The 27,341-nt window shown below is 35.8% G+C and overlaps 1 protein-coding gene across 20 annotated transcripts in view; it reads right to left on the bottom strand.

Annotated features, from left to right (window-relative positions):
* EPB41L2 (erythrocyte membrane protein band 4.1 like 2) overlaps positions 1–27,341 on the bottom strand; it is a 121,802-nt gene that overhangs the window by 33,306 nt on the left and 61,155 nt on the right. For all 20 annotated transcript variants that reach the window (XR_012586227.1, XM_074580715.1, XM_074580719.1 and 17 more), the window contains 7 exons: positions 21,248–21,352; positions 14,851–14,893; positions 6,846–6,921; positions 5,094–5,312; positions 4,552–4,639; positions 2,780–2,932; positions 1,549–1,646 (listed from right to left, as the gene is read on the bottom strand). Coding sequence is in view for 19 of the 20 variants with exons in the window: in XM_074580715.1 (XP_074436816.1) it covers positions 1,549–1,646; positions 2,780–2,932; positions 4,552–4,639; positions 5,094–5,312; positions 6,846–6,921; positions 14,851–14,893; positions 21,248–21,352 (782 nt within the window). In the remaining variant the exon portion in view is untranslated. The remainder of the gene's footprint in view (positions 1–1,548; positions 1,647–2,779; positions 2,933–4,551; positions 4,640–5,093; positions 5,313–6,845; positions 6,922–14,850; positions 14,894–21,247; positions 21,353–27,341) is intronic.

Below are 27,341 nucleotides of genomic sequence, written 5' to 3'. Positions count from 1 at the left end.
TACATAATTCTCATTATAATGTCATTCCTGCTTCAGAAAAGTCACTTCTGATTGGAATAAAATCCAATTATTTTTATTATGTCAGAATTTCTGTGGTAAATTTATCTAATACGTATTAATGCTCCTGGAAATTTAGATTTGCAAATGATAGTTCTCAGTTTAGGATTTTTTACTTCCATAAGATTTATTTTTTCCCTATTGAGGTCCATTTTGTAACTATAAAATTAGCAAATACAGTTTCCCAGCAAACCTAACCACTGCGTAAATTATTTGAAGAGTGTTGATAAACTTTTCATTGCAGACAGAACTGCACCGTATTTGTGCTAATGGACATCACCAGCCAAAGCAGACTTCAAATTTTAAAGAATAGAATGGTGGACTACTCATCTTAATAAACCTAACCAATTAATTATATCAAACATGAAAAAAAAAAAATCTTTGATCGGGATTTAAAAGAGAAGTGCTTCAAAATTAAGCATTTTGAGACCGACTGCCAATCTCAGCAGGAATTCTAATATAGCATTCAAGAATATTCTACATTCAATGAAAACCATACAGGGAGAGAGTTTAAGTAATGAACTGCCCAGGTCTCATGTTCCCCAAGTTCTTTGAAGGTCTCAGTCTAGCAAGTACGTTCAGCTTAGACTAGTATGAAGAGACAGGATTGCATCTACCTTAAAACACAATTTTATTTTTTTTTTTTTTTAATAAAAAAAACAGGCTGCAGAAGGAGAAAGCTTACCTTTTACATACCCTAGTTACTGTGCTCATCTGAAGCAAGAAACTCAGATTCAATGCATATTCAATGCATAATAGATTCAACCTAAATCTGTGACTCCTGGGCTGCACGGGGCACATGCACTCCCTCATGGAGTTTGTGCTATTATAAAAATCAAATGAAGATTTTTCAAATTCCTTTTCAATGGAGGAAGCAGAAAGAGAAACAACTCTGTGGCCTACTGTTAAAGTGCTCATTTACAAATAGACCACAGTTTCAATGACCAATTCAGAATTTATGTTTATCAGTTACAGGGGAAAAAGATGCAAAGTTATTATTATATAAACAAATAGTAGTCTCTTTTTGAAGTGATTCTCTGTTTTTTAAAGAATGACTGTTAACTCAGACCAGTTTATAAATAAGCAAAAATTCAGCTGTCAGCATTTACACTCAGCAGAATATTCTGAAAAGTGAAGTGAATGAAGATTACTGCCAAGCCCTGGGAACTTCTTATGACGGAGTACGGTGGCTTTCTAGGTGGTCACTCTGAAGAGTTGATCTCTCAAGCAAGTCTTACATATGATCACTATTTTAGTTCCACATTGTCAGCACTCTGAAAGTTTAAATAAAACAGTTAATTGTACCTGAGACCTTCAGAATTGGTAATTTGGGGTGAATTTGGGGTAGCATGTCTTCTGTCTAAGAAGGACTTACTGGACTGAGAAATCAGGGCAAAGAGGGGGGAAATAACCTCAGCTTTCCTCATATCCTTTAAAAGAAATACATGAGCATACCTGGCAAAGCAGGGGAAGCAAAGAATTACCATTTACCTGAAGAAAGTATGGTGCTCCACACAAACCTTCCATAACCTTTTAGCAGCCCGGTGATTTGGCAGTTTGAACCCAATAGTGCTCTCAAACTGTTCCAGCTGGAAAGAATCCACAAATAAATTAACCCATTTCCTTAAGCTGGCTATTAAGCAGAGTTCAGACAGTTCTATTACTGGAACAAGTTGTAATTCTCCTCTCATAAAACTTCATAAGATTTAAAAAAAAAAAAATCAGAATTTCCAGCCTTTTAATAAAATTATACTTGGCAGGCTAGTTGTGATGGGTAATAATCACGTTATCACTTCCTAGCTGTACTAATGACTCTTTTGAGAAATCCAATAATACTTTAGTGTTCCTTGCTAATTTTCTGACTAGTTGCCCAATGTATTTATTTTTTAATTCCATGAAGTAATTGTACTGCAGGTTGTGCTATACACTTTCCTTGGATTAAATAGAAGTCTGAAATCCATACGGTAGTGTTAAGCTTATCTGATCCTTTTTACTATATAATAGCTCCTTAGCAAAAATATTACATCTACGCACCATCAATAAGTATAAGAACAACACATTTGTTCCAAAACTTACAACTACAACATTCGTATTGTACTGTTGGTATTTAGACTTCTTTTTTTTTTTTTTTTTAATTCACACAGTTAAAGCTACCTTAAACATTTTAGTGTATAATTTGAAAAAGCATTATAGTATTTGACATTTTGGTTTTTTGGGCTTTTTTTTTAATTTCCAGTTACAATGTGTTCAGATTGTAATCCCCACTCCTTCAGGAACTCCCACAAACTTATAATGGTATCTGAAAAGAAATTTGACTTCACTATTTCCACAGCAGCTAACAGAAAGAGTTATGACATCCTGCAGGACAACTCAAGCCTTTGGTTACACCCATACAACTAGATACGCTGACATTTAGTGAACAATTATACCCAAAGAGGAAGAGAGGCCGGCTCTCCCCCCAGACTGCAAGTTTGTATAGACAGTAAAAAAAAGTTACAGGGTGGCATCTATTAACAAGATGCCTTCTTGGTTTGCGTTTACTAATCAAGACAAGTGTTTAATACAATCAGTAGAAGCTAAAGAGGAAAATAAAACCCTCTTAAGTTTTGCTCAAATCCAACATAAGACTGTGGAGGCATCAGGGGAAAAAAATGAGGATGTTATCTTGTTGCTGGATAGAAATGGTATCACAAAAGAAACAAGACAGAAAGGTACTACTTACTTCTGCTGGCCTGACTTTGATGTAGAAATTACTTCGCTTATAGGAAATCTTCAGAATTTTTGGCCAAGCAAAGCGGTTGATCCGGAGTCTATCTTTGTAAATGAGCAGTCCATTAGCACATACACCCAGCATGATATCCACACCTTCAGAATCCTAGCACGTATGAGACAATTCAATAAAAATCAATTTAATAACACTCCAAACAAGTAATTATTGCTGGCATACCTTGAGGGAATAATACAACTGGGACTTGTTTCATATTCAAACCTGAAAGACCCTGACAATGAGATTCTTAAGGCAGAAATAGCCAAGTATATTAATTTTATAGGAAAGGTTTGGACTCTTAAGTAATGGCTTTGGCACTCATATGCCCTTGCATATGCCACAGTTCTGGGAAATTCTTTGATATTCTTGCAACAGGGACCAAGTCAACAACTTACACATAAGGAAAGGTGTGGTGGTTGTGCTACCAGTAATTTCAACACATATTATAAGAAGAAAAATTAAAAACAGGCCTTTCCAAATTAAAACATAGTCAGTGAAAATCTGAACAAGCTGATGATCATGGTGATCTTTTACAATCACCTCCTATTTCAGTAGAGAATGGAAGTAATGGCTGAAAGCATCACGATAATGATTTCAAAGTGCTGGTGGGCTGGGTTTCTGAGCACCCTGTTCCACTGACAGCGTTTGATGCGAGTTTTACAGGCTACAAAACTCGTCGCTTACTGATAGGGCTTCGATACACTGTACAGCAGAATATCATGTCTTCCCCAACAACAAGTCAACTACATCAAATGCCAACACTTCAAAGCTTACAACACTAAAAACTTTAAAAGTTGCTTCACTAGCATGATTAACAGCTGCAAGCAGATCCTGGCAAACAACAATTCTAATGCTTGGAGTTACTTCATTAGTCAAAAGAAAGCTCCAATAAAACTCTAAAATTCTAAACTCCTTAAAACACTAGAGACCAAATGAAATGCCATGCTGCACTTGAATTTAAAAATTAATAAATGTTACAGACATAGTTAATGTATGTGAATAAAAATTTAAGTATATTTCTTTCAAGTGTGTTCACAGAACACAGGAAAAAGTCTACGGAAAATTGCAAAAACAAATGCACACTGTTTCTATATGAAACAGAATTAAGCAATGTTTCTCCAGTCCTTAGAAGTCTTGGGTGCTGTTTGTTTTTGGTTTTTTTTTTTAAATATAGGACTGATATGCTTACAATGCATTAATTTTACTAATGATTTGAGACTCTGGATTTGTGAGAGGGAGTGGGAGGGGGTTGGTTAGTTGGGTTTTTAACTAAAAAAAAATCCCACTAGAAATGCAAATTTGACTTGACCTACCCAGAGGAGAAGAAAAAGCACCAAAAGCCACCCTCCCCCAAGACCTCCTTTCCCCTCTGTTTTTAACTCTCATGGTATTACAAAAATGATTAAATGTTCTTTTAGGCTTTACTTTACGGCCCCACATCTCCTTGGCACCAAAAATCTGTCATTCAAAAGGTATTTAGCCACTCTTATGAATAAAATATTATTTCTAAGCTGCACATACATCTATGCATTAAATAATCTTAGATTTAAAATTAATTTTAAGTACATTAGAGCTGTAAAATGAGTAATTTTCATGAGCAAGAGATAAAAGGCTTATATCTAAGAACTGAAGGTATGAAGTTTTTTAAATTATCTATATATATTATGTTCTTTAATACTAAGCATGTCTATCCTCAAACAAAACAAAACCAAATCAATCCCCAATACCTTGGCATGATGTAAATCCACTCCATACATGGAGAGTCTCTTAGCATTTTCTAGGAACTGGGAATCCGCCTGTGCTGGAGTCAAGCCCCTAAAACCATTGAATAAGCCTTGAGTTTATTGACAAAATAACTGAGAATCAAACCTGAATGGAATCCTGGAATTCAGACACATAGAAAAACCTCATTTTGTAAAGTATCAATAGCATTTTTTCCCTAAATGGAAAATGTTCTTTCAGAGCATATTATATTCCTTTAGTAGAGATTTCTGCTTTCACTCTTGCAAAATATTCTAGCTGTATGTTCCTCAAACTAATCCATATGCTCAGGTAAAAATATTTTCTCCAGAAGTTTTCTTCTGAGATCTTGGTGAAGCTACTATTTTCAAACTGTAGTTTTCAAACACATGAAAGTAAGAGGTTCTAGTTATATAGCAAAAGATTTCCAAAGTAACAACTTCAGGTTATCAGTTTTATACATCCTCTTAAGAGAACTGACATAAAGGTGACATGATGATTTCATTTAATCCCATTGTATCTGACACACCTGTGTGTTTTGTGTAGCTCAGCTACCTTCTCTTCCATTTCTTGAGTTTGATTGGGTGCAAATTGGAATTCACTGATATAGTCACTGCGGTGCTCCTCTGGGTCATGATCACCCAGCTCAGCCTGCAGGGTATATGAACCAAGCAGGGCGTGAGTCACAAAAGAACATGGCAGTCGACCAGAAGCAATATCCTGACGAAGCTGTAGGCACAAGAAATATCTGCAAGACAAAGGAAAGCAGGAAAAAACAAACAAATATAAGAAGAAAGAGAGTGTTACCAATGGCAAGTTTATGAGAAATACAGTAGAATTTACTGAGATGCATGTGATCATATAAACATATTTAAAAATGAGGTGTAACAAATTATTAACGCATTGACTTATATTATTTGAGCATTATTGCCACACAGTAAATTTCCCTTCCATTTTTAAGAGTGAATATTACTTTCATAAATAACCTGAAAAGCAGGAAAAATTCTGATAGCCAATATAAATGAATGAAAAACTGTATCTAGTTTGTAACAGAAGTTGACTTGGAAACTCCTTCATTTCACATTCCAGCCTGCAGGTATCTAAGGTTTACAAATTAAGACCCACGCATTTCCTTTGAAATTTCCCTTTGGCTTTAAAATTCTAACTTTTATACCCCTTGCAGTTCATGAGATAATCAAGTCACGTAACACACAAAAGAGATCCAGTTCAGTACTGAACCCATAACTGCCTTCATTAAACCATCTATATATTAGAATTTAATATTTTAGGTACTGCATACAGTCTTCTACCAAATTTAACAAGTTAACAATCAGTAGACATCCCTAACACATATTTTTGATGTATATAATGTAAATTTTAAAAAAGTTTTACAAGTGAAGCTTAAATTTTAAGGAATTTAGCTTTAAGCTATAACCATAAAAATGTTTTTATCATCTGGACACGCAATTGGAAAGTCAACCAACATGCTGAAAATTTTCAAAGAAAACAGCTTCTTTGAAATACACTGCATACTAAATGTCTGAGACTATTTGTAGTAATATATCAACTACACACTTGTGTAGCCATCTTACTTTATGCAGAAGACTGATACAATGTGATGTATAGTAACACATATATTGCCTCAGCAGAGTCAGCTAGCTCCAAACCAAAACTAGGTGTATAGGTTTTGCATCGCTCCTGAAAAAAATGAGCGTCAATTCCCTGCACTCTACTCCCTGGTTATGTTAGTCTCACAATGCTACTTTTTAAGTGCCCAATATCCACTGTATTCTAAATACCTCCTATTTAGGAACTTCGGAAGATAATTCTTTTCAGGTTTTGTTATGTTTATGGTTTTATTTAATGCATATGTATAAAACTATATTTTCACCAACCTAGCCTAGAATATTACTGAATTACCTTGGATCCCTTGAGCTTCGCTCTTAATATCAATACACCCACATCCTCATTTGCTATATAGTAAAGCAGAAGCCCAACAATAAAGCACTGTTTTCTTTCAAATATCATCATTTGCATCTTGCCTCCCGCCCAGATCATATCCCCACTTCTCATTAAATTCTTCTTTCTCAAGTTTCCTCCTGAAGTTTTCACTTTGCCTTTTCAACCCGTTCCACAAAGCAGTTGATATAAGAACATCTATAGTGCTCTACAGTAATAGCCAAACCTGTTACAGCATCCAGAAACTGAAGAAGAAATTTTACATGGCCTTCAAATTAGACTAACAGTCATTTTAAAGTTTAAAATTAGGAACTACACATACCTAGTGATATCTTCAGTCAGCTGCGAAGGATCAGGAGGATAAAACTTCACATTAAAGGTGAATATCCAAGGTAAACCTAAACATGGGAAATGCCTGATTGTTAGTCTCAAACAAGTTGAAGTAAGCAAAGAAAGAACCTTACTGAAAAATGTTAGTCAGTCATATAAATCTTAGATCACCAAAATCTTGAAGAAAGTTTTTTTCCCCTATTTTTAAACATATTAGTAAGAAGCATAGATTATTTTCATTATCAGGTTGTAACTCAAATACACATACAGTGAAAGATTAGCATGGTAAAAATTATTTTCAAAGGATGCTTTACAATAAGTTACATAAATATCAGAATAAGTTTTTAATGTGAAAACTACCATAATATATTAACGCTTTTAAGTTATTCTGTGTTCAAAGACACTTGCGCTGAATTTGTGTTTATTTCCAACTCCTCCAAGGCTAACTGTCTCCCCCTGCTCAAACTGACTGTTAGTTTGAGAGACTGTACAATAACTATGAACATGAGATGTCAAAATGAGGTCTGCATTGCATACAACAGAAAGATAATACGTAAATTATTCATATTCATACAGAATGCATGGAAGAAAAAAATATTAGCCATTCCTTCTTTAAAATATTTTTTCTGAAACAACAGCATTAGCATCCATAATAGCAATGATATTTTAGGTTTAAATTCTCATGTGTTAGAACTGTTAACACCACATGCACTTTATAAGCAAAAGCATGCTTAAAACTAGATTAATAATTTGACAAAGCATAAATTGCTATCTTTCATCATAGCTCTAGTTTTATAGAAATTTTTAAGATTTGAAAACTGGTCACCCATCAATAATTAAAATACATTCTCAGAAGGTTACTCTACCAGTATTGTAAACTATGTGCAAGAGGAATATGTTTGTTGGAATGTACTAGTAACTTCACAAAATGTATAACTTCCTAATTCAAACAGATTTTATTAAGTACAATGCAGACATACATAAGTAATAGAAAATCCCAAAATAGGAGCCTAGGAAAAAAATTTAATAGTTTGGCTTTGTGTGCTGCTGTAAAGCAAATGCAGTTGAGCTTTATCATATCTTGCCAAACATAATGAAAGTAACACTACAATGTAGATCTGCTAAAATTGATGAAGAAAGATAAGAAAATAAATCAAAACATTATCAAAATAATTAGGTAGCCATCTTTGTCTTCCTCTTGTCCCTTTTCTCCTAATACAAATATCGTGGTGAAAGACTTAGCAAAAATAATCTTTGGTAAGAAAAGTTTGTAATTTTAAAAAGCTTGATAATGAATTTTGAACAGTAAATAATTTTTAAAATCTGTCCTATACAGATAAATCGTGCTTTGGAAAAAACGTGTATTTTTAAAAGAACCAAAAAAAACCTGACATGCCATTTCCCATATTATGCTAGAAAAAGAGTGCTGACATTTTTGTTTAAGGTTATTCTCTTTAAAAAAACACCTATTCTAAAATTTCACAGCTGTTAAAGGTGAAGTGGTGCTTTGTGTCAAAATTTCTAATGTCCTTCAACATTTCAAAAATTATCTCCATTTTTCAGACATGACTTTTCATTACAGCACTTCAATTTCTGCTTAAATGTGAACTCATTCTCCACCTGGCTGCTAAGTCACCAGGTTCGTTTTGAGAGCTCAGGGTTTTACTGTGTCTTAATGTTAATAAGTTTGCTTACAAAATAAGGCAGCACACCTTAAATGAGAAAGCCTAATTTACCAGCTGTACACACAGTACTGAATCAGGTAAAATATGCCTCATTGAATCACCTACTGCAATGAAGTGCAAGACAGAATTAAGACAAAAATATCTTTAAAAATGTCTAACAATAATTAATACATATAACATGAACAAACAGAATTAAAGTTGGAATAGATTAGTTCACTTCCATCATTTAATGAAAAGTTGCTGATATTCAGTAAGCCAAACTGATGAAGAGAAGCAACTGGTTCAAAACATCTATGTAAAACGTGTTTAGGGAGAGTTGCCATGTTAACAAGGCTGTGGGATGGGGAGAGATGGATGAAGGATGTGTCCTTCCACACAGGTATTAAACCAGTCTTCAAGTTTTCCTGGAATGAAACAATTTTTTCCTGGTCTAAAATTGCAGTTCAACTAGTCACATATGAAGTCCTTCTAACCTATTTCTCTTTCTTGTCAGCATTTCTACAGTTTGCTTTTAGAAAGGACTGTAGCCAGGAGACCTGGACACTGTTTGAAGAAATAAATAAATAAATTATATTCTTTATAGAAAGCTAAAAAGAGCATAAATCCTCAGAATCTATACACTATATGAAAAATTTCAATGTCTACTCATACTAATTCCCATAGCTAATCCATAGAAAAAATGTCGTAGTTTGACTTTCTACTAAATATTTTCTGGACAGTTGGTGCCCTTATATTTTGGCTGATTACTGAAAGCACATTTATCCCCTGAATATAGACTAGCAAGTATATTACAGTGTGCACAGTTTATATTTATACTTCTCAGTACAGCATACTGTTTATAGCCACATAATGGAAGCATACAAACATAATTGTCTTCACACAATAATGCACACTATTGCTAGCACTTTGAATTGGTGTCCAAGACAAAAATAAATAAATAAATCTGATATTTAAAATGATATTTAGCATTCTGTCCCTGATAAGGCTCTCTGTTTTGATATTTAATGGTATGGACAATAGAAATGTCAAAATTTTTTCTAGCCAGCATGTTACCTCAAAAATGCTTCTGTGGCAACTTCAGGCACATTCTTAGAGAAAAAGAATGCAATATAACCAACCAGCTAGCAGCATACAATTAACGTGATTCATCCCATTCAAACTGGGAAATCAGTGAGGGTTTTTTTTTCCAGTAAAGGCTTTTTTTTGGTTTTTGCTGATGATACCTCTGTGTCTCAGCTAATATTTTTCGGGTACTGTGTGATTTGGACAGATAAACTGCTTACAGATAGATGAAAAAAGCCCTGTAAAATTAAGAAAATTACTTCTTCTATAATTTTTCTTAAGTTACTTTCAAGAAAATTAAAGAAATAAGATCCATATCCAGTACACATTTTCAAAAATACATAGAAAAAAAACGGCAGAGTCCAGCCAGCCCTAGATGGACTAACAAGATTCAGCTCACAAGTTCAGACATCTCCAAATTGCAAAATCATTCTTTAAAATTAGTAGACAAACAGGAGCACTTCTGCAGGACAACTCTTCCCTAGCACAGGTGCTTATTTCTCTTCACCAACTATAAGCTAGACTCTAGTGTAATTAGCTTAGATCGAAATTAGCTACAACTTTTACAGATGTGTATTTAATTACATAAAAGAGATGGATATAAAATAAAGCGTCCCTGCATAAAGTAACGACCGTATTTTGATGCCTGAGCTTAACTGTGTTTTGTTAGTAAAATCAGACAGCCAGAGCCGTACATTTAAAATGCAAGACTATTGCTTAATTAATTCTAACTTCCCTTAGCACTTTAAACACAAATTTCTTAAATATTTCAGTCTACTGTGTTGCAAAATTTCAAACTCATGCTGTATTATTCTCACATAATTGTATTTATGAGTTTATCACCATTTGGTTTACTGTGCAATTTGAAAATATACCTATTTAACCGTATCATTACCCTTCCATATCATCCTCTTTCCTAAGCACTTAAGATGCTTAGGCTGTATTGCAGGATATACCACAGAACCAGTATCAAAAATCCATTTCAACTCCACAACATTCCCAGAACTACCTTAATTCTTGGCTACTTACGTCTCAAACAGAAAGCCAGTATTCCATTTGGCTGTTTTTATATTCCCCAATCTGAATGACTGGATGACCATAAACAAAAGGATGCTGAGAACGGCCTTCAACATGAATAAGGAGCCAGGTTTAAACTTGTAGCCCAAGATTTGCCACCAGCTGCCTTACCTATTGTACTGTTTCATCTGTTCCAATCCACTTCTACAGAATTACAGAGGATTTCTCTCAACTCCCTCAAAAATTAAACTGAATCAAGTAACAAGCAAATCAAGTTTTTTGTCTTCACTCCTTCAGTCAATCGCTCTTTTTTGAAAAGGAAGTAACTTTTCTATCACCAAAACCATTATCTTTTTTGATGCCAGTGGATACAGTTTCATTCAACCCTTGACTACTGAAATTTAGTTATCTACATAAGACACAACCCATGCCCTTTATAGCCAATGGAAAAAAAACAAACATTTGCAAAGGCTGGTTTGGTTCCTGTCTCAGGCACCCATTTCAGAACGCACTCAACTCACCTGCTGAAAGTGCCTGTTCCTTCAAGAAAACAAGTGCAATCACCTTAGGTAGACAGAGTTAACCTAGATTAGGATCAGATTAATCATATTCTAGGTAGTGATGAGCTTCTAGAATCTTTCTGGCTAAAGAAACATTCTCCTGACAAAAGGCAATAAGACAACTTTACAGCTAACTTCAATAGCAAAACCATCTAAATTTATCCTTTATCAGATGAGAATGCACAGAAAAACACACCTACACCAGTCTATTCTGCCCTCAGAACATCCAAATCCTCTTTTTTTTTTTTAAGAAAAAAAGACAGGATATGAGACAGGGAAGTTTCTATATTTTATCATAGAGATTTTTTTTTTGGTAATAAAAATACTAATCATGCTGCAGACTGGAAATAGATTTAACTGACATAACATTACCTTGAATGTAAGCAACTATTTCACACAGCATGGAAGTTAAATATCTATTTGGAAGAGTATAAATTATATCTATTTGGAAGAGTATAAATTATATCCACACCAAAACCAGGACATATCCCAAAAATAGTCTCAAAACTTGTGAGAAGTTCTATAACTCATGTTCATATATTTCCATTACACAAACAGCAAGAGCAAATAATTAGGTTCCCCCGAACTGATGGCTTACACGTTCACATCTCGAATCTTTACCCATGATTTAACTGTGAACATTTGAAGTGCAGACAAAAGACTGGTCTTCAACTGCAATTAGCTGTGATGAAGTCAAGTTTATGTAGTTTACTCATGCAACCCTGTTACACTGAGGATGAGAGGAATGAAAATACCCCCCCACAAAACTGAGTGGAACATCATGTGTTCTATATAAAGTGCATGTACAACATCTCACACAGACAGATTCTCAAATTAAATTTTATATAAGGGTGAACCACCACACTCTCTGTGAGGTCTGGGATTTGACTATTCTAAGGTCAGTTGCTACTGCTTGTACCATCACTATATCCGAGCTGAAATTCTCGATTTTGCAAAAGCCTGAATCAACTTTAGGTGTAGCAGTTTTCAACATGATAGTGACAGAAATTAAGTAATTCAATCAACGACAGGTGGGTAATTACAAGGTTTTAACACATGCCAGTGGATATCCAATTACATGAGTTAAAAAAACCTCAAGAATTAATTTTCCTGAAGAGATCAGGCTGGCTGAAAACAAACAAGCTTTTTGCCACCTTCATAGCCCTGAGAACAGAGCAAGTAATTTGTAGATCAGGTTCTTTAGCCGAAGTAACATTGGTAATTGCTGAGATCCAACATAGCTGCCCAGCCAAAGGCCAATCTAGAGAAAATGAGAGATCACATAGAAGGCTTTAGGACCTTGACTTAACAAGAGGCAGTGTGATGCAGAACATGACTTGGGGGAGACTACAGTATTCTTATTTCAGTCACAGGTGGTACATACATGCCCATCGTGCAGAGTACTGGTATTGCTCACATGTAAGAGAGAGACAGAGATTGTTATAAGTATTAAGTTGCAAACTGATGTGCTGAACTCCACTTCCAAATTTGTCACCTTTGTGTGTTCAGATCAATGTATTTGTCCAGATACGCTTGCCTAGCAAGCTAGTACTTCAGTTTGTGCTGTACAAGAGAAAAAGAAATTAGTTTCTTTGTGTCAAACGTTCAAATGGACTAGTAGGTTTTACAGGTACCTTTAACTTATTAGAACTGAGTTTATGTACATAAGATTTGCATTCTTGATTCAAAGAGAAATATATTTAGAACTAAGCCTGAAACAAAGAAAAGCCTCATTACTTTATACTCATGTAATTGGGGGATAAAATTTGTCTTTTGCAGTTACATTCCAATATCTGGAAACTTTAATATACTGATTATGAGGGACACAACTCACAGTATGTTGATTACTTGCAAATTGATGTAAGCAAGTTTCATTTTAAAAATACTTAAAATGGTGTTCTTACTTCATTGTTTGCCTTACACACGATATCTATCAGCTCTGAAGTGCTACAAACCAGAGGAAAAATTCCAGTCATGATGCCTAATTCAAGAAACTGGACATGATCTCCAGTATACAATGTTGATCTTCATGCTGTATGAAAAATCACATCACCTTGAAATATTTTTGTAGTACATATTATACAGTATTAAAACAATGTTGTATACTGCATCCAAAAATTTTTCAGGTCAATTCCTACATTTCAGATTCATGACACGTATTTGTAGGCTAGATAGCATGCAGATCACTACAGAAGACAATAACAAAAAGAATCAGTGTCCTCAATATTTTGTCAAATGCTAAATCCAAACAAAACAGCCTTTAACCCATGTATTTGGACAACTAATAGGTTTTTACTGAAGACCTACAGAATAAGAAGTCACAGTACCAGTAACTTTTCCTTAATTAAAAGGATGGCCTCTACTTGCAACAGTATATTAATACATTCACTATTTTAATAGGTCTAGTTTGCTTTTACAAGAGCATGTTAGATCAAAAAAATATTTTCCAAGGAAACTTCTGTAACTTCCATTTCTTCACTGAAAATACACACGACACCTTCCTAGTAAGGTATAAAGAAAGAATTAACACCACTATGATTTCTGAAAAAGTATGAATGCCGCCTTAAAATAGGAAATTAACAATAGTAAAAAAACCACCTGTTTATCACTGTAAATAACACGCTGCTGTTCTTAACTACAAGTGCTCCCACTGGATCACATTCCCCAAAAAAGTTCAAAGTCAGTTTCTTAAACAACTTAAATTCTTGTTGTGTTGGAAATGTAGACATGTAAATCTTATTATCATCATCATCTCCTCCTCACTTATATTTTCTATCAAACACTACCAAAAAAAGGTTTCCATCAAAAACAAAACAACAACAAAAAAATCCCTGCATTGTCCATAAATGAATAAAGAAATGAGAAGATTTTTCAGTAAGGTCAAGGGCTGTCTAGCACTTCTTAGTGGCTACTTATTTTGTGACTTCTAGACTCAGGAAGAGTATCTCCTAAATTTACTCTCCATCCACTCCCCTAGCTACTACAAAAGCTATCTGGCTAGTGAAGAGTTTTGACTGAGTTTTATGCAGACTAAAATAAATTACTCATTGTGTATAGTATAGGAAGCAGAAAGACCCTTCATATTAAATCAGTCTGAAAAGCACTGTAGAGAGACATTCCAAGATTATGTTCTCTATTTTATTTCCATTCTAGAAATGATGGATACATCAAAAAAACCAATGCTGGACTGATCAGTATCGAAGAATATCCATTTTCTGTAAGACACATTGATTCTCTTTTCATAATTTCATATTATTCTGGTGAGTCTTGAAGTTAGACAATCCTATAGCAACAACCATGACCATCTTTGCAAGATGATATTCTCCATCCCATAACCCAAATATCAGCACAAAGTTGAAAAACATTTATGGTTTCAGGATGCAAAAAGCTCAACTATTAGTTACATACAACACAGCAAAATTTGGAGGCAGCAGCCAGTATAATGATTAACTTCTACAGCACAAGGCTGAGTAATTCTTTCTCTCCTTCTTGGACAGCGGACAGAAATAGAAGCTTTGCTTTCTGTTCTAAGGCTGAATACATCATTATCAGATATAAATTATTTTAATTTTCTAAGTATACAATTTAGTCAACATCCAGGCTACTCTGTTTATGAGGAATATTTCTGTGAGGAAATAAAAGGAGCATAACAGCTGAATACAGAAGTACTTACTTCGAATTTGTCTCTTAATTTCCTTAGAAGAATCTAGCCAGTTCTGGAAAAGAAAAAAAAAAAAAAAAAAGAAAAAAACAAAACCACAGGCAGCATTTAAAAATCATTTCAGACTGGACATGGTGAAGTAATTTCATACAGTGCAGTTACAATTTGTATTGTTCAGACATCTGTTCTATTTTAAAATAACCCAGAGAATTCTAAAATTGAACTTGTGATTTGCTAGCATGTCTCCCCACCCACGAACATGAGAGAAACTGTGTAATGCCACTGTCTTCATGGTTGTCTTATTCTTTTAGACTATTTATGACCTGTAATTTTAAAAATGGACAGTCTTACAGTGGAGGTGGTCTAGCAAATTACAACTGACAAACGCAATACTCCTTTTATTGACATAAGCAAACTTTTCAAGAACGGCTACGTAATCTCTACACGTCTGTGCTTATATGCCCATATAGTTACTTAAGACAATATTGCTCTTGAACTCCAGACACTTACTATTCCCATCATTTGTCTTAAGGCGTATACATTTTAGTTCTGATAACATTAAAAGATGCTTGGAAAAACCTAATCAAATGTCATGCTTTTTTTCTGACCTCCCCGAAAGCAAAGTTCTCTGTGAACATGTATTATGTTAACGCTGATACACTAGCAAGGTCGAAATCTAGATGCTCAGCTCTATTTTAGGCAACACAAATAAAAGTCAGTTTTTCATATTTAGATGATTCACTATAAATGTGTTCTATCCTCAATACCAAAAATATTTTTATATAATCTATGCAACCTATTACATAGTTCATGCATTTTGGTTAACACTGATCTGCGCAAAGAGACTTTTTTGTGACTGATCATCCAAAATCTAACTTTGGGAAGTGAGACTAAGAAATCAGTCATGTATAATCATCAGTAACTCAGACAATCCTGTTTATTACTTTTACCCATACATGTCAGTAAATAGATTGAACGAGAGACTAGAAACATAAGCCTTTTAACTGCAATTCTTGCGAATTTACGTTAGACAGTGTTTGAACGTTTATTTCCCACAGCCAGACACACATACACAAGCATACACATGGCAGAAATACACATGCACACAACCAGCCTGCCAGCAAGACTTGGCACATTTCAAAGAGAGATGTGCAAAGTAGGGAGGAATCAGCAACTGACTTATAAGCTCAAGGATGACATTTGCATTTCCACAAACCACTGCACATACTAGCAGCTTTAAAGTCAGAGGGGACCCCCAGTGCCAGCACAAGTGTTGCTGAAGGCACATCTCTACCAATGTTCCTTGCTTACCCAGCCAAGTAGAGGATACTGGGTATAACGTGACTCACCTTTCAGTCACCTTCAGGTACCAAACTCCAGACCCAATTGTTTTCTAACATCATATCCCTCCGTCTTTACCACAGGCTTTTCCACCCAAAGTCAAATTTATTTCAAGAGACAAAACATTCTAGTCTACAGTTTTATGGGTCTGTATGGATTAAGAGAATGTGGACCTACACAATTTTGCACTACTACAAATCTTTTTTGTAGATCACTTCTGCTGATAAAGGATGTGACTTCTATGAGTATTACCCCAAAAATATTAAGTTCCCTGTTATAAATGACCTTGATCCAAGCTGATTTCGGCACAAAAGCACCGTGTATATTTAGACAAACATCATTTACAAATTAAATGCAAAAACCCCTTCTCATCATTTTTATAGATGTAATTAAAAAAAAATATAATAATTTCACATTTCTTGCTTAAAGAGGTCTGCAACCTCTACATTTCATAGCTACTATAATTGTTACAAAGGAAGATATACAAAACACTCCTCCAAGAAATCTGGATACCATTTATTCTGCTTAAGTCAGAAAAACTGCTATCTGTTGGAAGAGCCTTGACATGAAAAGGCCTTGGAAGACAACAGAAGTCTTCAAATAATTTTAACTGAGACTCACTTCAGCTAATTATCATCCTAGGTTTTCAGTTTTGGCATGAATTCCACTCCGAAATGATACACAGCCATATGCTTCCAATTACAGAGATAACTACAAGTAGCTTAAACTCTGAAATTTTAGATGAAGTATAGTATGAAGTAAAGTAAGTAAGTAAGTATAGAATATAGCATGGTGTAACGACAGCAGAAAACTAGCATTCGTGAGTATATGTTACTTTCAGTGCTTTATCTTTTATTATTATAAAGTAGGAGAAAAGAACATACAATACAGAATAAGCTGCAAGATGAGAAGAATAATCATTTCTTTACAGAAGTTATACAGTTCATTTTCCTGAAGTAAGCTTATTGGAAACAGACTCTGCCACTAACTTTCATTACTGTTCTGTCAAATAAAATCAGATGCTTATATTCCATTTATATGTATAATTACAGGGGTGGTTTTTGTTGCATCTGTGTCTTCTGTTATGGATAAAACAAACACTATTGAAAGAATCTACCCTGAAATAGACCTCTTAATGCAGAATAGACAGGTCTGTCTTTCAAAACAAAAGACAAAGTGTATACACACTACTTTGCTCCAGTAGGCAGAAATCTATTTGTTTTAATTTGTGAATGGTAAGGTTGTAGATGACACAAAGTAATGAATTGTCTAAGAACAACAAAATGTTCTCTACCAGTACAAAAGTATTTTGTACAAATCCAGAAAAGCAGCATTTCCAGCTGGTGCCCAGAACATAAGAGCAGAAGCTTTCTAACACTTCTGCAGACCAATTACAGTGTGAATGGAGCATTCATAAATTTTTGAGGGTGTACTGCAATGAAATCACTAACTAAACTTTAGACCAATAAATTTAACATTTGCAAAACAACAAAAGAAATCATTAATGAGTAATTTGACCTAAATAGTTTTAAAATGTGTATTAAAGCTAACAAAAATGAGTCTGATTTGAAGACACAACATCTCTCCCAGCTGCACAGAACACCCAAAGAGAAAATGGGACTCCTCCTCCAATGGTACCCCGATGGTGCATTAGGGAGCAGCTCTAATTCAAAAGAGTGCCTGGCATTCAGTTTCCACACCCCACAGCTGCCGTCGAGTTCAACAGCTGGCTCATAAATGGGTGGCTGTGATGAGTGCACAAGAATGAGAAAAACACATCATTCAGCATTTAGTACTGACGGGCCTGGAGGTCAGAGATTTGGGGCACTTTAATCTGAAGAGGTTAACAGTCAGAAGAAAAAAACGCATCAGAAAGAACTGGAACTGAGATGAAAAAAAGAATTCAAACTTACTATAGAGGTGAACAAAAGAGAAGGCCCTAAAACCAGTAAGAGTTCCAAGTCCCCAAGCTTTCTTTGGCAGCTATGGCTGAACAAAACTGATCAGCCCCCCACACTTCCATCTATTAATTAAATCAAAAAATAAAATGTTAAATGGTTTGGTTTTGCCTTTTCTTTTTTTTTTTTAAGAATGAGAAAAAGTTGAGACACTTAAAAACCCTAAGACAGAAGCATTCATTAAAACTATACCACAAATATTACATACTGGAAACAATTTAAATGATCTTCATCCATGAATTAAAAAAATCCCTTTGATAACAAAAATGAGTGCTCCAGTCTTACTGAGCACATTCTGTCTAGCTATAAAATTTCAAGCTTAACAGCATGAAAGAAATGGCAGTTGAGGAGGGGGAACTTTCTCAGCACACAAACGGTAATCTTGCCATACTAAGACACTGCAGGAGCTACACTTCACATTATCAGGATATGTTTATACTATAACTGGTGTACAAACTTCCAAACACGGTGCTGTGCAGAAGTGGTAGCTTTGAATTAGGTTAGCTTGAGTGACAATAGCAATAAAAATAAGCAAGCCTATATAAATGTGCACGTTACAGTACAGACTGTCCAATCTGCAAAAGACTGTAAGCACTTAGCCAAGTGACTAGTTCATGCCAAAGCACACGTTTTCAAATTCTTCTTTGAAAACCTGGGTATTCCCACTCATCTGGCAATTACAACTTAGAGCTGCACCAGAGGCATAGTACCATCCATATAATGGAACTTAGGGTACAATCTAGAGCATATGGGCTATCCAGACAGGAAATATCTAAAATAAACCCCTCCTTCACTGTTACTCACTGGCATTCAAAATCTTGTAGTTGCTGCAGTTCACCATAAATTAAGCTTAATCCTGCAATAGAAAGTAGGAAGTGGGAAATGAAGATCTGACTCCTTTTTCAGTTTTTCCAAATAACAGTAAGAACTTACTTGGATGAAGACGACAAAAATCCAACAACTGTGGGTTTTTAGTCTTCATAACAAATTGGACCACATTTCTCCAGAAGTTTTTAAATAAAAGGCTGCTGCTGTCCATAATTCAGGTCACAAGCGGTCTACTCTTCTTTGGAATAGAGTGCTAGACTTAGCCTGGACATATACATAATTGAACCAGAGTGACCCCATTATCCAGATATTTCTAATTTAATTTATTTAAATACCTCGCTTATGAGTGCTGCTACAGTAGCACCTCCACAGCCAATGATAGAGAGCTCAAAGACTCATTTAGGCTAAAAGGGGCCTCTGGGGATAACTGGTCCAACTGTGATTCAAGGCAAAGCCAGCTTTGAATTAGATCAGGTTGACCAGGCTCACACCCAGTCAAGTTTTTAATACGTCCAATGATAAAGACATACGAAAAAACAGATGGGTTCTTTTTAGGTCGTGGTACTCTGTTTCTGCATTTGCATGACTGAGGAATACCAAGAATCTCTTAGTCCAACTAAAAGCACATTAGAAAAGGAAAACAAAACGGACATAACTACACCAATCCAGGCTTTTCTGCTCTACTTTAAAAAGCCAAAGGCTCCCTCCTAGGATCTACTCAAGTGGCCTCTTCCCTGGTATAGTTCAAGGATCCCAGGTCTGCTATTAGACCTTTCTTTCTTGCCAGAGATCAGGCTGTTGTTTTATGTTACTTCGCTCTGTGTGTATAGATTTTTCAACAGTCAGTAGCACAAATAAAGGGACACGTGATAACAACAAATAATAATTAAGATTATGATATTTCTCAGAGCATCAACTGAGATGCTCTTCATTGTTACACTTGTATAATTTCTATAAATGGTTTACAAATTAAGAACAAAAAATAAAATAACCAAGTAAAAATACATCAAGCCCATTTTATATATGGGGATCCTTAATACAGAGGGATTGAGTATTTTGCTCAATGCTGCACAGAAAGCCTTGCAGCAAAGCAAATAACTCTAGGAAACAACTATTTGAATGGAAGTTACTAGAAATTCAGATTTATTCAGACCACTAAATTAGAGTTCATTTCAAACACAATAGTGACATGAGAAATACGACAGAAAAAAGAAAAAGCTTCTAGACTAAGTATAGCAGTCATATGATGATGTTTCCTGCTACAAATACAGAGATTAAAAGAATTTTTTTCCACCTCAATTTGTAATTGTTAGTCTGCTTTCTTTACAAGGGAAAAGATGACCACAGGCATATCTTTAGTTCATGAACAAAGTGACAGATGGTCCATAATTAACTGTAGATGTTTAGGTCCTGGAAAAAACTAAATTGGCTTTTGGTAATTAGTGGAATGCATGCCACCAACTGATTTAAGATTTTTCTCAGCTCAGCTATCTAGATGTGCTTGACTATCCAACGTGTAAGCAAGTGCAAAAGGAGACTGAAAATAACTTACCAAAAAGTACTTAAGAGATCCTATTTTAATATAGTCATATCAAAACACCTCTTCATTTCTAAAATTAGCATCCCCTAGTGATGGGCTAGCTCCAGTCTCATCTTTACAAATGCCAAAATTTTGTATAAGATTAAAATTAATAAAGAAGGAACTCAAATGCATAATAGTTACAGACTTAGGGGCAAGATTTTCTTCATGTTCCTATTCAAAGCATTACTAAACATACATGAGAAAAGACAGCAAAATCGTTGGAAAGACAGTTAGAAGGGTTTTTTTTTTTTAATTATTTATCATCCAAAGTTTTGTTTGCTTGTTTTTTTTAAAAAATGCAAATAATTAAAGTGTTCTGAAATTTGGGGAGTTGTCAAACTGTTAAGACAAGGATATTAGTTAAAATGCCCTATCTTCACTTGCAGGGATGGAATACTGTTTTACCACACTATTTTACTGGTTTACTATTAAGCCTAGCAATTACTTGATTAGTTTTCTCAAAAATGCAGATATTTCAAATGTTCCCCCACTCTAAAGAATAAATGGGCAGTTTGTTTAGACATCAACATACACATCGGTACCTTGCACATGTTGCAAGTTTACAGCAGACTAGAATTGACATTTTGGAACAGTTTACTCAAGTGTTTGTAATGGTATACATTTACAACAATATACCTCACTAAACCACTGAAGTCGGTAGCAATGTAGAAAAACAAATAACACCCTCATACAGGCTTACCTTCTGTTCTGAATTCTCATAAAACACCAGCCCAAAGTAGTCCTTTTCCAACAAATTGAGATGTTCACACACTTTGTCAAATAGCACTTGGCCTTTTGCTCTTTTCTGGGGGATGGGGGCGGGGAGAAAAAGAAAAAAGAAAAAAATAATATCAGAAAATCAGTAAAATCCTTGTTACAGGTACTGTAATTCACTGATATTAGGAAAATTTTAAATATCAATAAAATAGATTATAAAGCTGTATCTATTTTATGATACACTGTTCACAACATTTTGAAAGATACACATATCACTGACAAAAATAAAGACATTTCAATTTTTTTCAGTTCATCAAAAAAATAGACTTGAATGCACAAGGAAAATTCAGTACCTAAAACGATTTAAATATTTTTGCACCATTCAGTGTCACTAATTAGGTCTTAAATTACTTTTCTGGATATTTTTAAAATAACCGGACTCCTTCATTTGAGAGAACTTTTTGTGTATTAGTATCTTCTAAAAATTAATATACTTCCTACAGTGTTAATTTCTGTTAACCTCTGCGTTTCAAGCACTTTGGCACACATCTCAATTACTTTTATGAATCATGTGATATGTACTCCCAAGAAAAGCAAAGCATGTTATCATTTTCAAGAGATCAAAAGAACAAGCAGACTACCAGAAGTCGGTGACCAGTACAAGTAGCATACAAGCGTACGCGGAGCATAAGCTCTCTATACTGCAGAGGTTTTGAGGGGCTGAAAATAAGAGGGCTGCTGTCTATCTGTAGATTTATGAACTCTCCCAGAACCTAACAAATCTACTGGATACTGAAAAATAAGAAACAGTCTTAAAGAAATGCACTCTTCCTAAAAATAATATTTGTGGAAGTCAGTAACAAAAAAAGACAAACCACACACCACATTTTTACTTGACGTTAGTTTCAATATTGTAGCCTGCTACTTTATAGTAGTAATTGAAGAGTGAATCATAATTTTAACACACTCCTAAAAAGGCTGCTTGCTGTAGCTCAATATCACTGCAGCTTAAGCAAATGGCAATTAGTCCTGAAGCTTTGTTCCATTTTTCTTGTACCTGGAGCTGGGAACGTAAACAAGGGCACCCTGTATCTCCCTAGTGCAAGTAATGAAGAGCAGGCCCAGGCCTTACTTCTGTGCACCAGGTTTTAGGGGAAAGATCTGTTGTACTGAAGATAACAGCTGACAGAAGACGAAGTTTTAGAGCAGACGTCTCACAACACATACTCTGGGCTGGGGAAGATGACAATTTCTTTCCAGAGTTAAAAGTTGAACATGAATGGCATGCAGTCTCCCAGTTTCAACCAACTCCTTCATGACTGTTCTGCTATTTGTGGCATTTATCAATGAGGCCGCAAGATGGCATTTTCAGAGGCCTGGCAGCTTAAAGGAATTTTTACAGTTGCTTATCCTACAGATGTCAGCAGATGCCATACACCACTGCAATTCCACAGAAACGCCACCAACTGCCCCTGCGTAGGCCCTGGCGACACTGCAGCCATTGTCCCTGCCAGCAGCCGCGGAGGGCTCACAACATGCCCCAGCTCGGCACCTCCCTGCAGCTCAGCTCCGCCGCACGGAACGTTACAGCCGGCAGCCGGGAGAGGAGAAGGTATGCACTGAGCAAATAGTGAAGGCATTGTTGTTTTACTCCCCGAGAATCCAAAGCTTTATTTATTCAAGATTGCATTGTTCAGCAGTCCCAAAGATCAGAAAATTTTCAAGGAAACACTTATAAAATGAGCACATTTAGTAGTCCAAGCATCACAGCGAGCCAGTGGAACTTAAGAGTCACTTTCAAAATATGGAGCTGTTTGGTACTTTCAAAAATTTTACTCTTCAGAAAGACAGATGACTTGTTTTCCCTAGCAGTATGAAGTAACCGCTTAGTTTTCTTGACAGCCTCACCTTCAGCTTAATAAAAAAAAAAAAAAAATCAGCTGTATAGAAAAGAGCTAAATCAAAAGCAGGAAAAGCATAAGAGAGGGTCTGAAGAATCTCAGCCTGCTTAGATAGATGCAATAAGTATCATTTTTCTCCCTAAATCATTGTGCACATCAGTGATCACACCTTGCAACAGCAAGTTCCAGGTATACGTATTTCAGTTAAGGAATTCTACAGATTAGCGCAGAAATAATATATGGTATCATTAAGTCCATATCTGGCGTCAGTTGACAATTATGTAGCTTTATAAAAAGTTCATAAACTAAAAACCACAGTAATATCAAGTCTTTGACATATAGAAACATAAAGCAGCCAAATTTACAGGAAACATATTAATAGAACAGTAAAATACCGCACAGTATCTTCTTAGGAAGTCACAGTCAACACAGAACTTGAATACCCTGGCAATATCTGCTGTATCTTTAAAGATCTTTTTGTAAGTTTATAGCTCTTGCACATAAGGAAAGACAACACCATGCCGTGAAGACCAAGTTACGTTAGTCTACATTCTAGACAGCAGCACAATATGAAGAAGTTACAGCATCAGAAAGTGACATTTATAGAGCTCTGTTATGGATTCAAAAGCATAAGAAGCCTCTCAGTACCAGTAACAATTCTCACTATAAAATCCTTCTTGAAAAATTAAGAGACTCCTAGTTCTTTAATATTTTGTTTTATATTGTGATACAGTTTTAAAAATCTGCAAAAGCATTTAATTTGCAAAACCAAACTTTTCAAGTACAATTTTTTTGTAATCCCTTTGGGGACAGGCTTTACTACACAGTTTAAATTACACAATAATATAATTTTTCTGGAAAACCCTGTGCTCCTAGGAGAGTGTCTCCAAACAAGAACTGAAGTTACATAGAGAACAAACTGTTGTGATTCAGTCATTTCAGAAGTTATAAACCATTTAATAGAAGATCAGGGAACTCTAAGAAGGCAGCATCATGGTTTACACAGTTTAACATTCTCTTCAAACTGGATTCTATTTCTTTTTCTACCAGTTGGTTGAGGTGTCAAGTGATAGTCACAAGCAATACGTAAAATAATTGCTAACCCTATATGTATAGATATGCATTCATGTATAGGTATACACACACATATATATATATATATGTGTGTGTATATAGCACAACAAACATTAGTACCAAAAACAAGGAAATCTCCTTATTCCAGATTCTAATGCTGAAATGGCAGTAAAACCATGAGTCCATACTCAGCCTCCCCAGGAAGGAGAGCATATTCAGCCTAGCAATACAAAGAGGCTGAGAAGAAGTGAGGACATGCTCCCAGAGACAGTAGTTAAAACACAACAGTACTCAGAACAGCAGTATTCAGTATTGCCCCTAAGTTATGTTTGGGGTTTTTGTAGAACATACAAAGAACATACGTCACCAAGGTTATTCCAGTACCAATTCCACATCCATGTATATAGACACCTCAGATGCCACCGCATAATACAACAACTTCACAAAACCTGGAGTAACAAGGTTTCTGTCCTTTACCTCCTTCTCACAAAAACAGCAAACTAGAGCAAAGCAATTGCACAGAATGGAAATTTCTATGTCGTTAGGAATCAGAATAGGGTATTATGGATCTGTTTGGCTATAAAAGAGTTGCCAGCTATAAATGCAATATAAACACTAGTGATGCTCCTCAGGGCTACCAGTTCTGTTCAATATTTTTAACAGTGATCTGGATGCAGGAGTTGAACACACCGTTAGCAAGTTTGCGGAGGATACGAAACTGGGAGGTGCTACTGCCTCTCTCAAAGGGCAAGAGGGCCTCGCAGAGGGATCTAGATAGATTGGAGTATCAGGCAATCATCAACGGCATGAAATTTAAAAAGACCAAGTGCTAGATTCCCCACCTGGGACAGTGTAATGCCAGGCACAAGTATAAATTTGGAGAGGAGTGGCCCTGCAGAAAGGGATCTGGGGGTGCTGCTTGACAGCAGGCTCAATGTGACTGGTGTGGTTGACATGCCAGAGGGACAGGATGCCATCCAGAGGAACCTGGACATGCTCACAAAGTGGGCCCATCTCCTCTGAAGACAGGCTGAGATAGTTGTGGTTATTCAGCCTGGAGAAACAGGGCTCCAGGGAGACCTTATTGCAGCCTTTCAGTACTTAAATGGGGCTTATAAGAAAGATGGGGACAAACTTTTTAGCAGAGCCTGTTGCGATGGACCTCTTGTCCAGCATTCTTCAGAGAAAGACCTTTGGGATGCTAGCCCTGAGGCAGCCCCTGTGCCCAGGCAGCTGTCCCTGCCCTTGGTGACCATGCACTGGGCACAGTTGCCAGGCACCACCAACACATCCTCTGTCCCTCAGCTCTCAAGGACAAACCTAGTGCTGTTACTCCTCCTTCAGGCCATGTCAGAAACCTACTCTGCAGTCCAGAGACCATCTCTATTAGCCATCTTCTCTCTGTGCCGGAGCTTACATCATGGCCATGCCACACAGTGAGGAGGACCCAGGGACTTGGATCTGGCTGGACACAAGCCCTTTTCTGGGGGAACAAGAGGGGTGGATTTTGTCAGCCACAGCATGGAGGAAAGCCAAAGAGTAACCATAGCCATAGGCTGGGATGGATGGTACTAACAGACCACCACAGAAGTAACACAGGTTTTAAAACAAAAAAAACCAAAAAAACCCCACAAGTAAGCAGAAGTTACACTGCTGCAGTGGAACGGTTGATCATTTTCAGACCTAGAACATCTGGATCCATGCTCAAAGCACAGCAAAGATGACTTATGAACTGTAAAAATAGCCCATTGCTGCTATCACCATGACTTCCCCTTTTTCCAGTGAAACCAAGCTGTGCAGTTGGCCATGTTTATATGGGATATAAAACTCATTTCAGCCACTTTCAGAGCTCATTAGTGACTTTAACCTTTCTGAGAGTTACTTGCCTACTTTTATTTGTGGGAAGATGTTCAGACCTATTTTAAAACCCTGACAAATTCTTCTTCCTTCAGGATTTAGTATTTTGAGTACTGCAAGAGCAAGGAAGGTACTGTTCTTGTAATTTCGTATGTTGGTGCCAAAATTGGTATGTACATTTAGACTATGTAAATAGGGAATTTATACCATATATGTTCATTTGGTTGTAGTGATGCCAGAGGTGAAAGAAAGGTGTTTGATTCCCTCTGCATGAACTTTGCAGAGATGTAGAGAGGACCTTTTGGCTTTGAGATGACTTCACATATAAACATTACTTTCAGTGGTGCCTGTTGGCCCACTACGAACCAGTATTTTTAAAGTGTGTCAAATTTAATGTCATCCCTATTTTTCTTTTTCTAAATAAAAGATGTGGTACTTTAAACAGACCACTTTGGTTTATTCAAACACTAGTCTACACATCTGAGTAGTCAGGAAATAAAGATTTGCAAATCAAAACCCAAATACGATTAAACATCTGTTTCATATCAAGTTCATTCATACTCTTCTTAATCCAGGGTTAAAAACTGATCTTAATTGTACATTAAGCAAACGTATTTTTACTTTGTATTACCAAACTGAAAGTAACCATAGAACCTATGTCAACTCCAATATATTTCACTTGTTCATGCGTGCATAAAATACGGTCAGTGCTGGCATCTTTTAAATGCTTTTTGTTATAAATATTTAATTAGAACACTAACTGCAGTAAACAAACTCAATAGGATCTTCATTGGCTTCTAACTAGTAATCATTATGCAGTTAGGACTTCTTTTTATTGGTTTAAACTGTGTTATCCCTCTACTAAAACTTAGATCATATACAAAGCAGAAAATCTGAACAAGTCTTTAGTGCAGATTTTAAATTTAATGACGGAATTTCCTCTCAACTACCTAAGAAACCACAGAATAAGAGGGGGGAAAAAAAAGGCAAGTTGATTTTTTCCCCCCTCATGAAAGCAAGAGGCATATGTACATCACCCTAAAAGACAGATAACTTGCACCTGCTCCTAGAGATGTCAATTATCAGGAAGGGAGCAGGTTAAAATTATGTCATTTGCAGTGATAAAAAAAAAATTTAAAATTGCTTCTAGAAATTAAATCTCAAACATTCCAACACCTGCTCACTCAAGCTATTAAAACTCAACTGCCATTATGTCTCACCAGTATTACATTATTGAATGAAGCT

Source organism: Larus michahellis, chromosome 3 (assembly GCF_964199755.1).
Source record: "Larus michahellis chromosome 3, bLarMic1.1, whole genome shotgun sequence".
Lineage (NCBI taxonomy): Eukaryota > Metazoa > Chordata > Aves > Charadriiformes > Laridae > Larus > Larus michahellis.
Note: the sequence above shows the minus strand (reverse complement) of the source record. Positions and strands in the feature narration are given on the sequence as shown.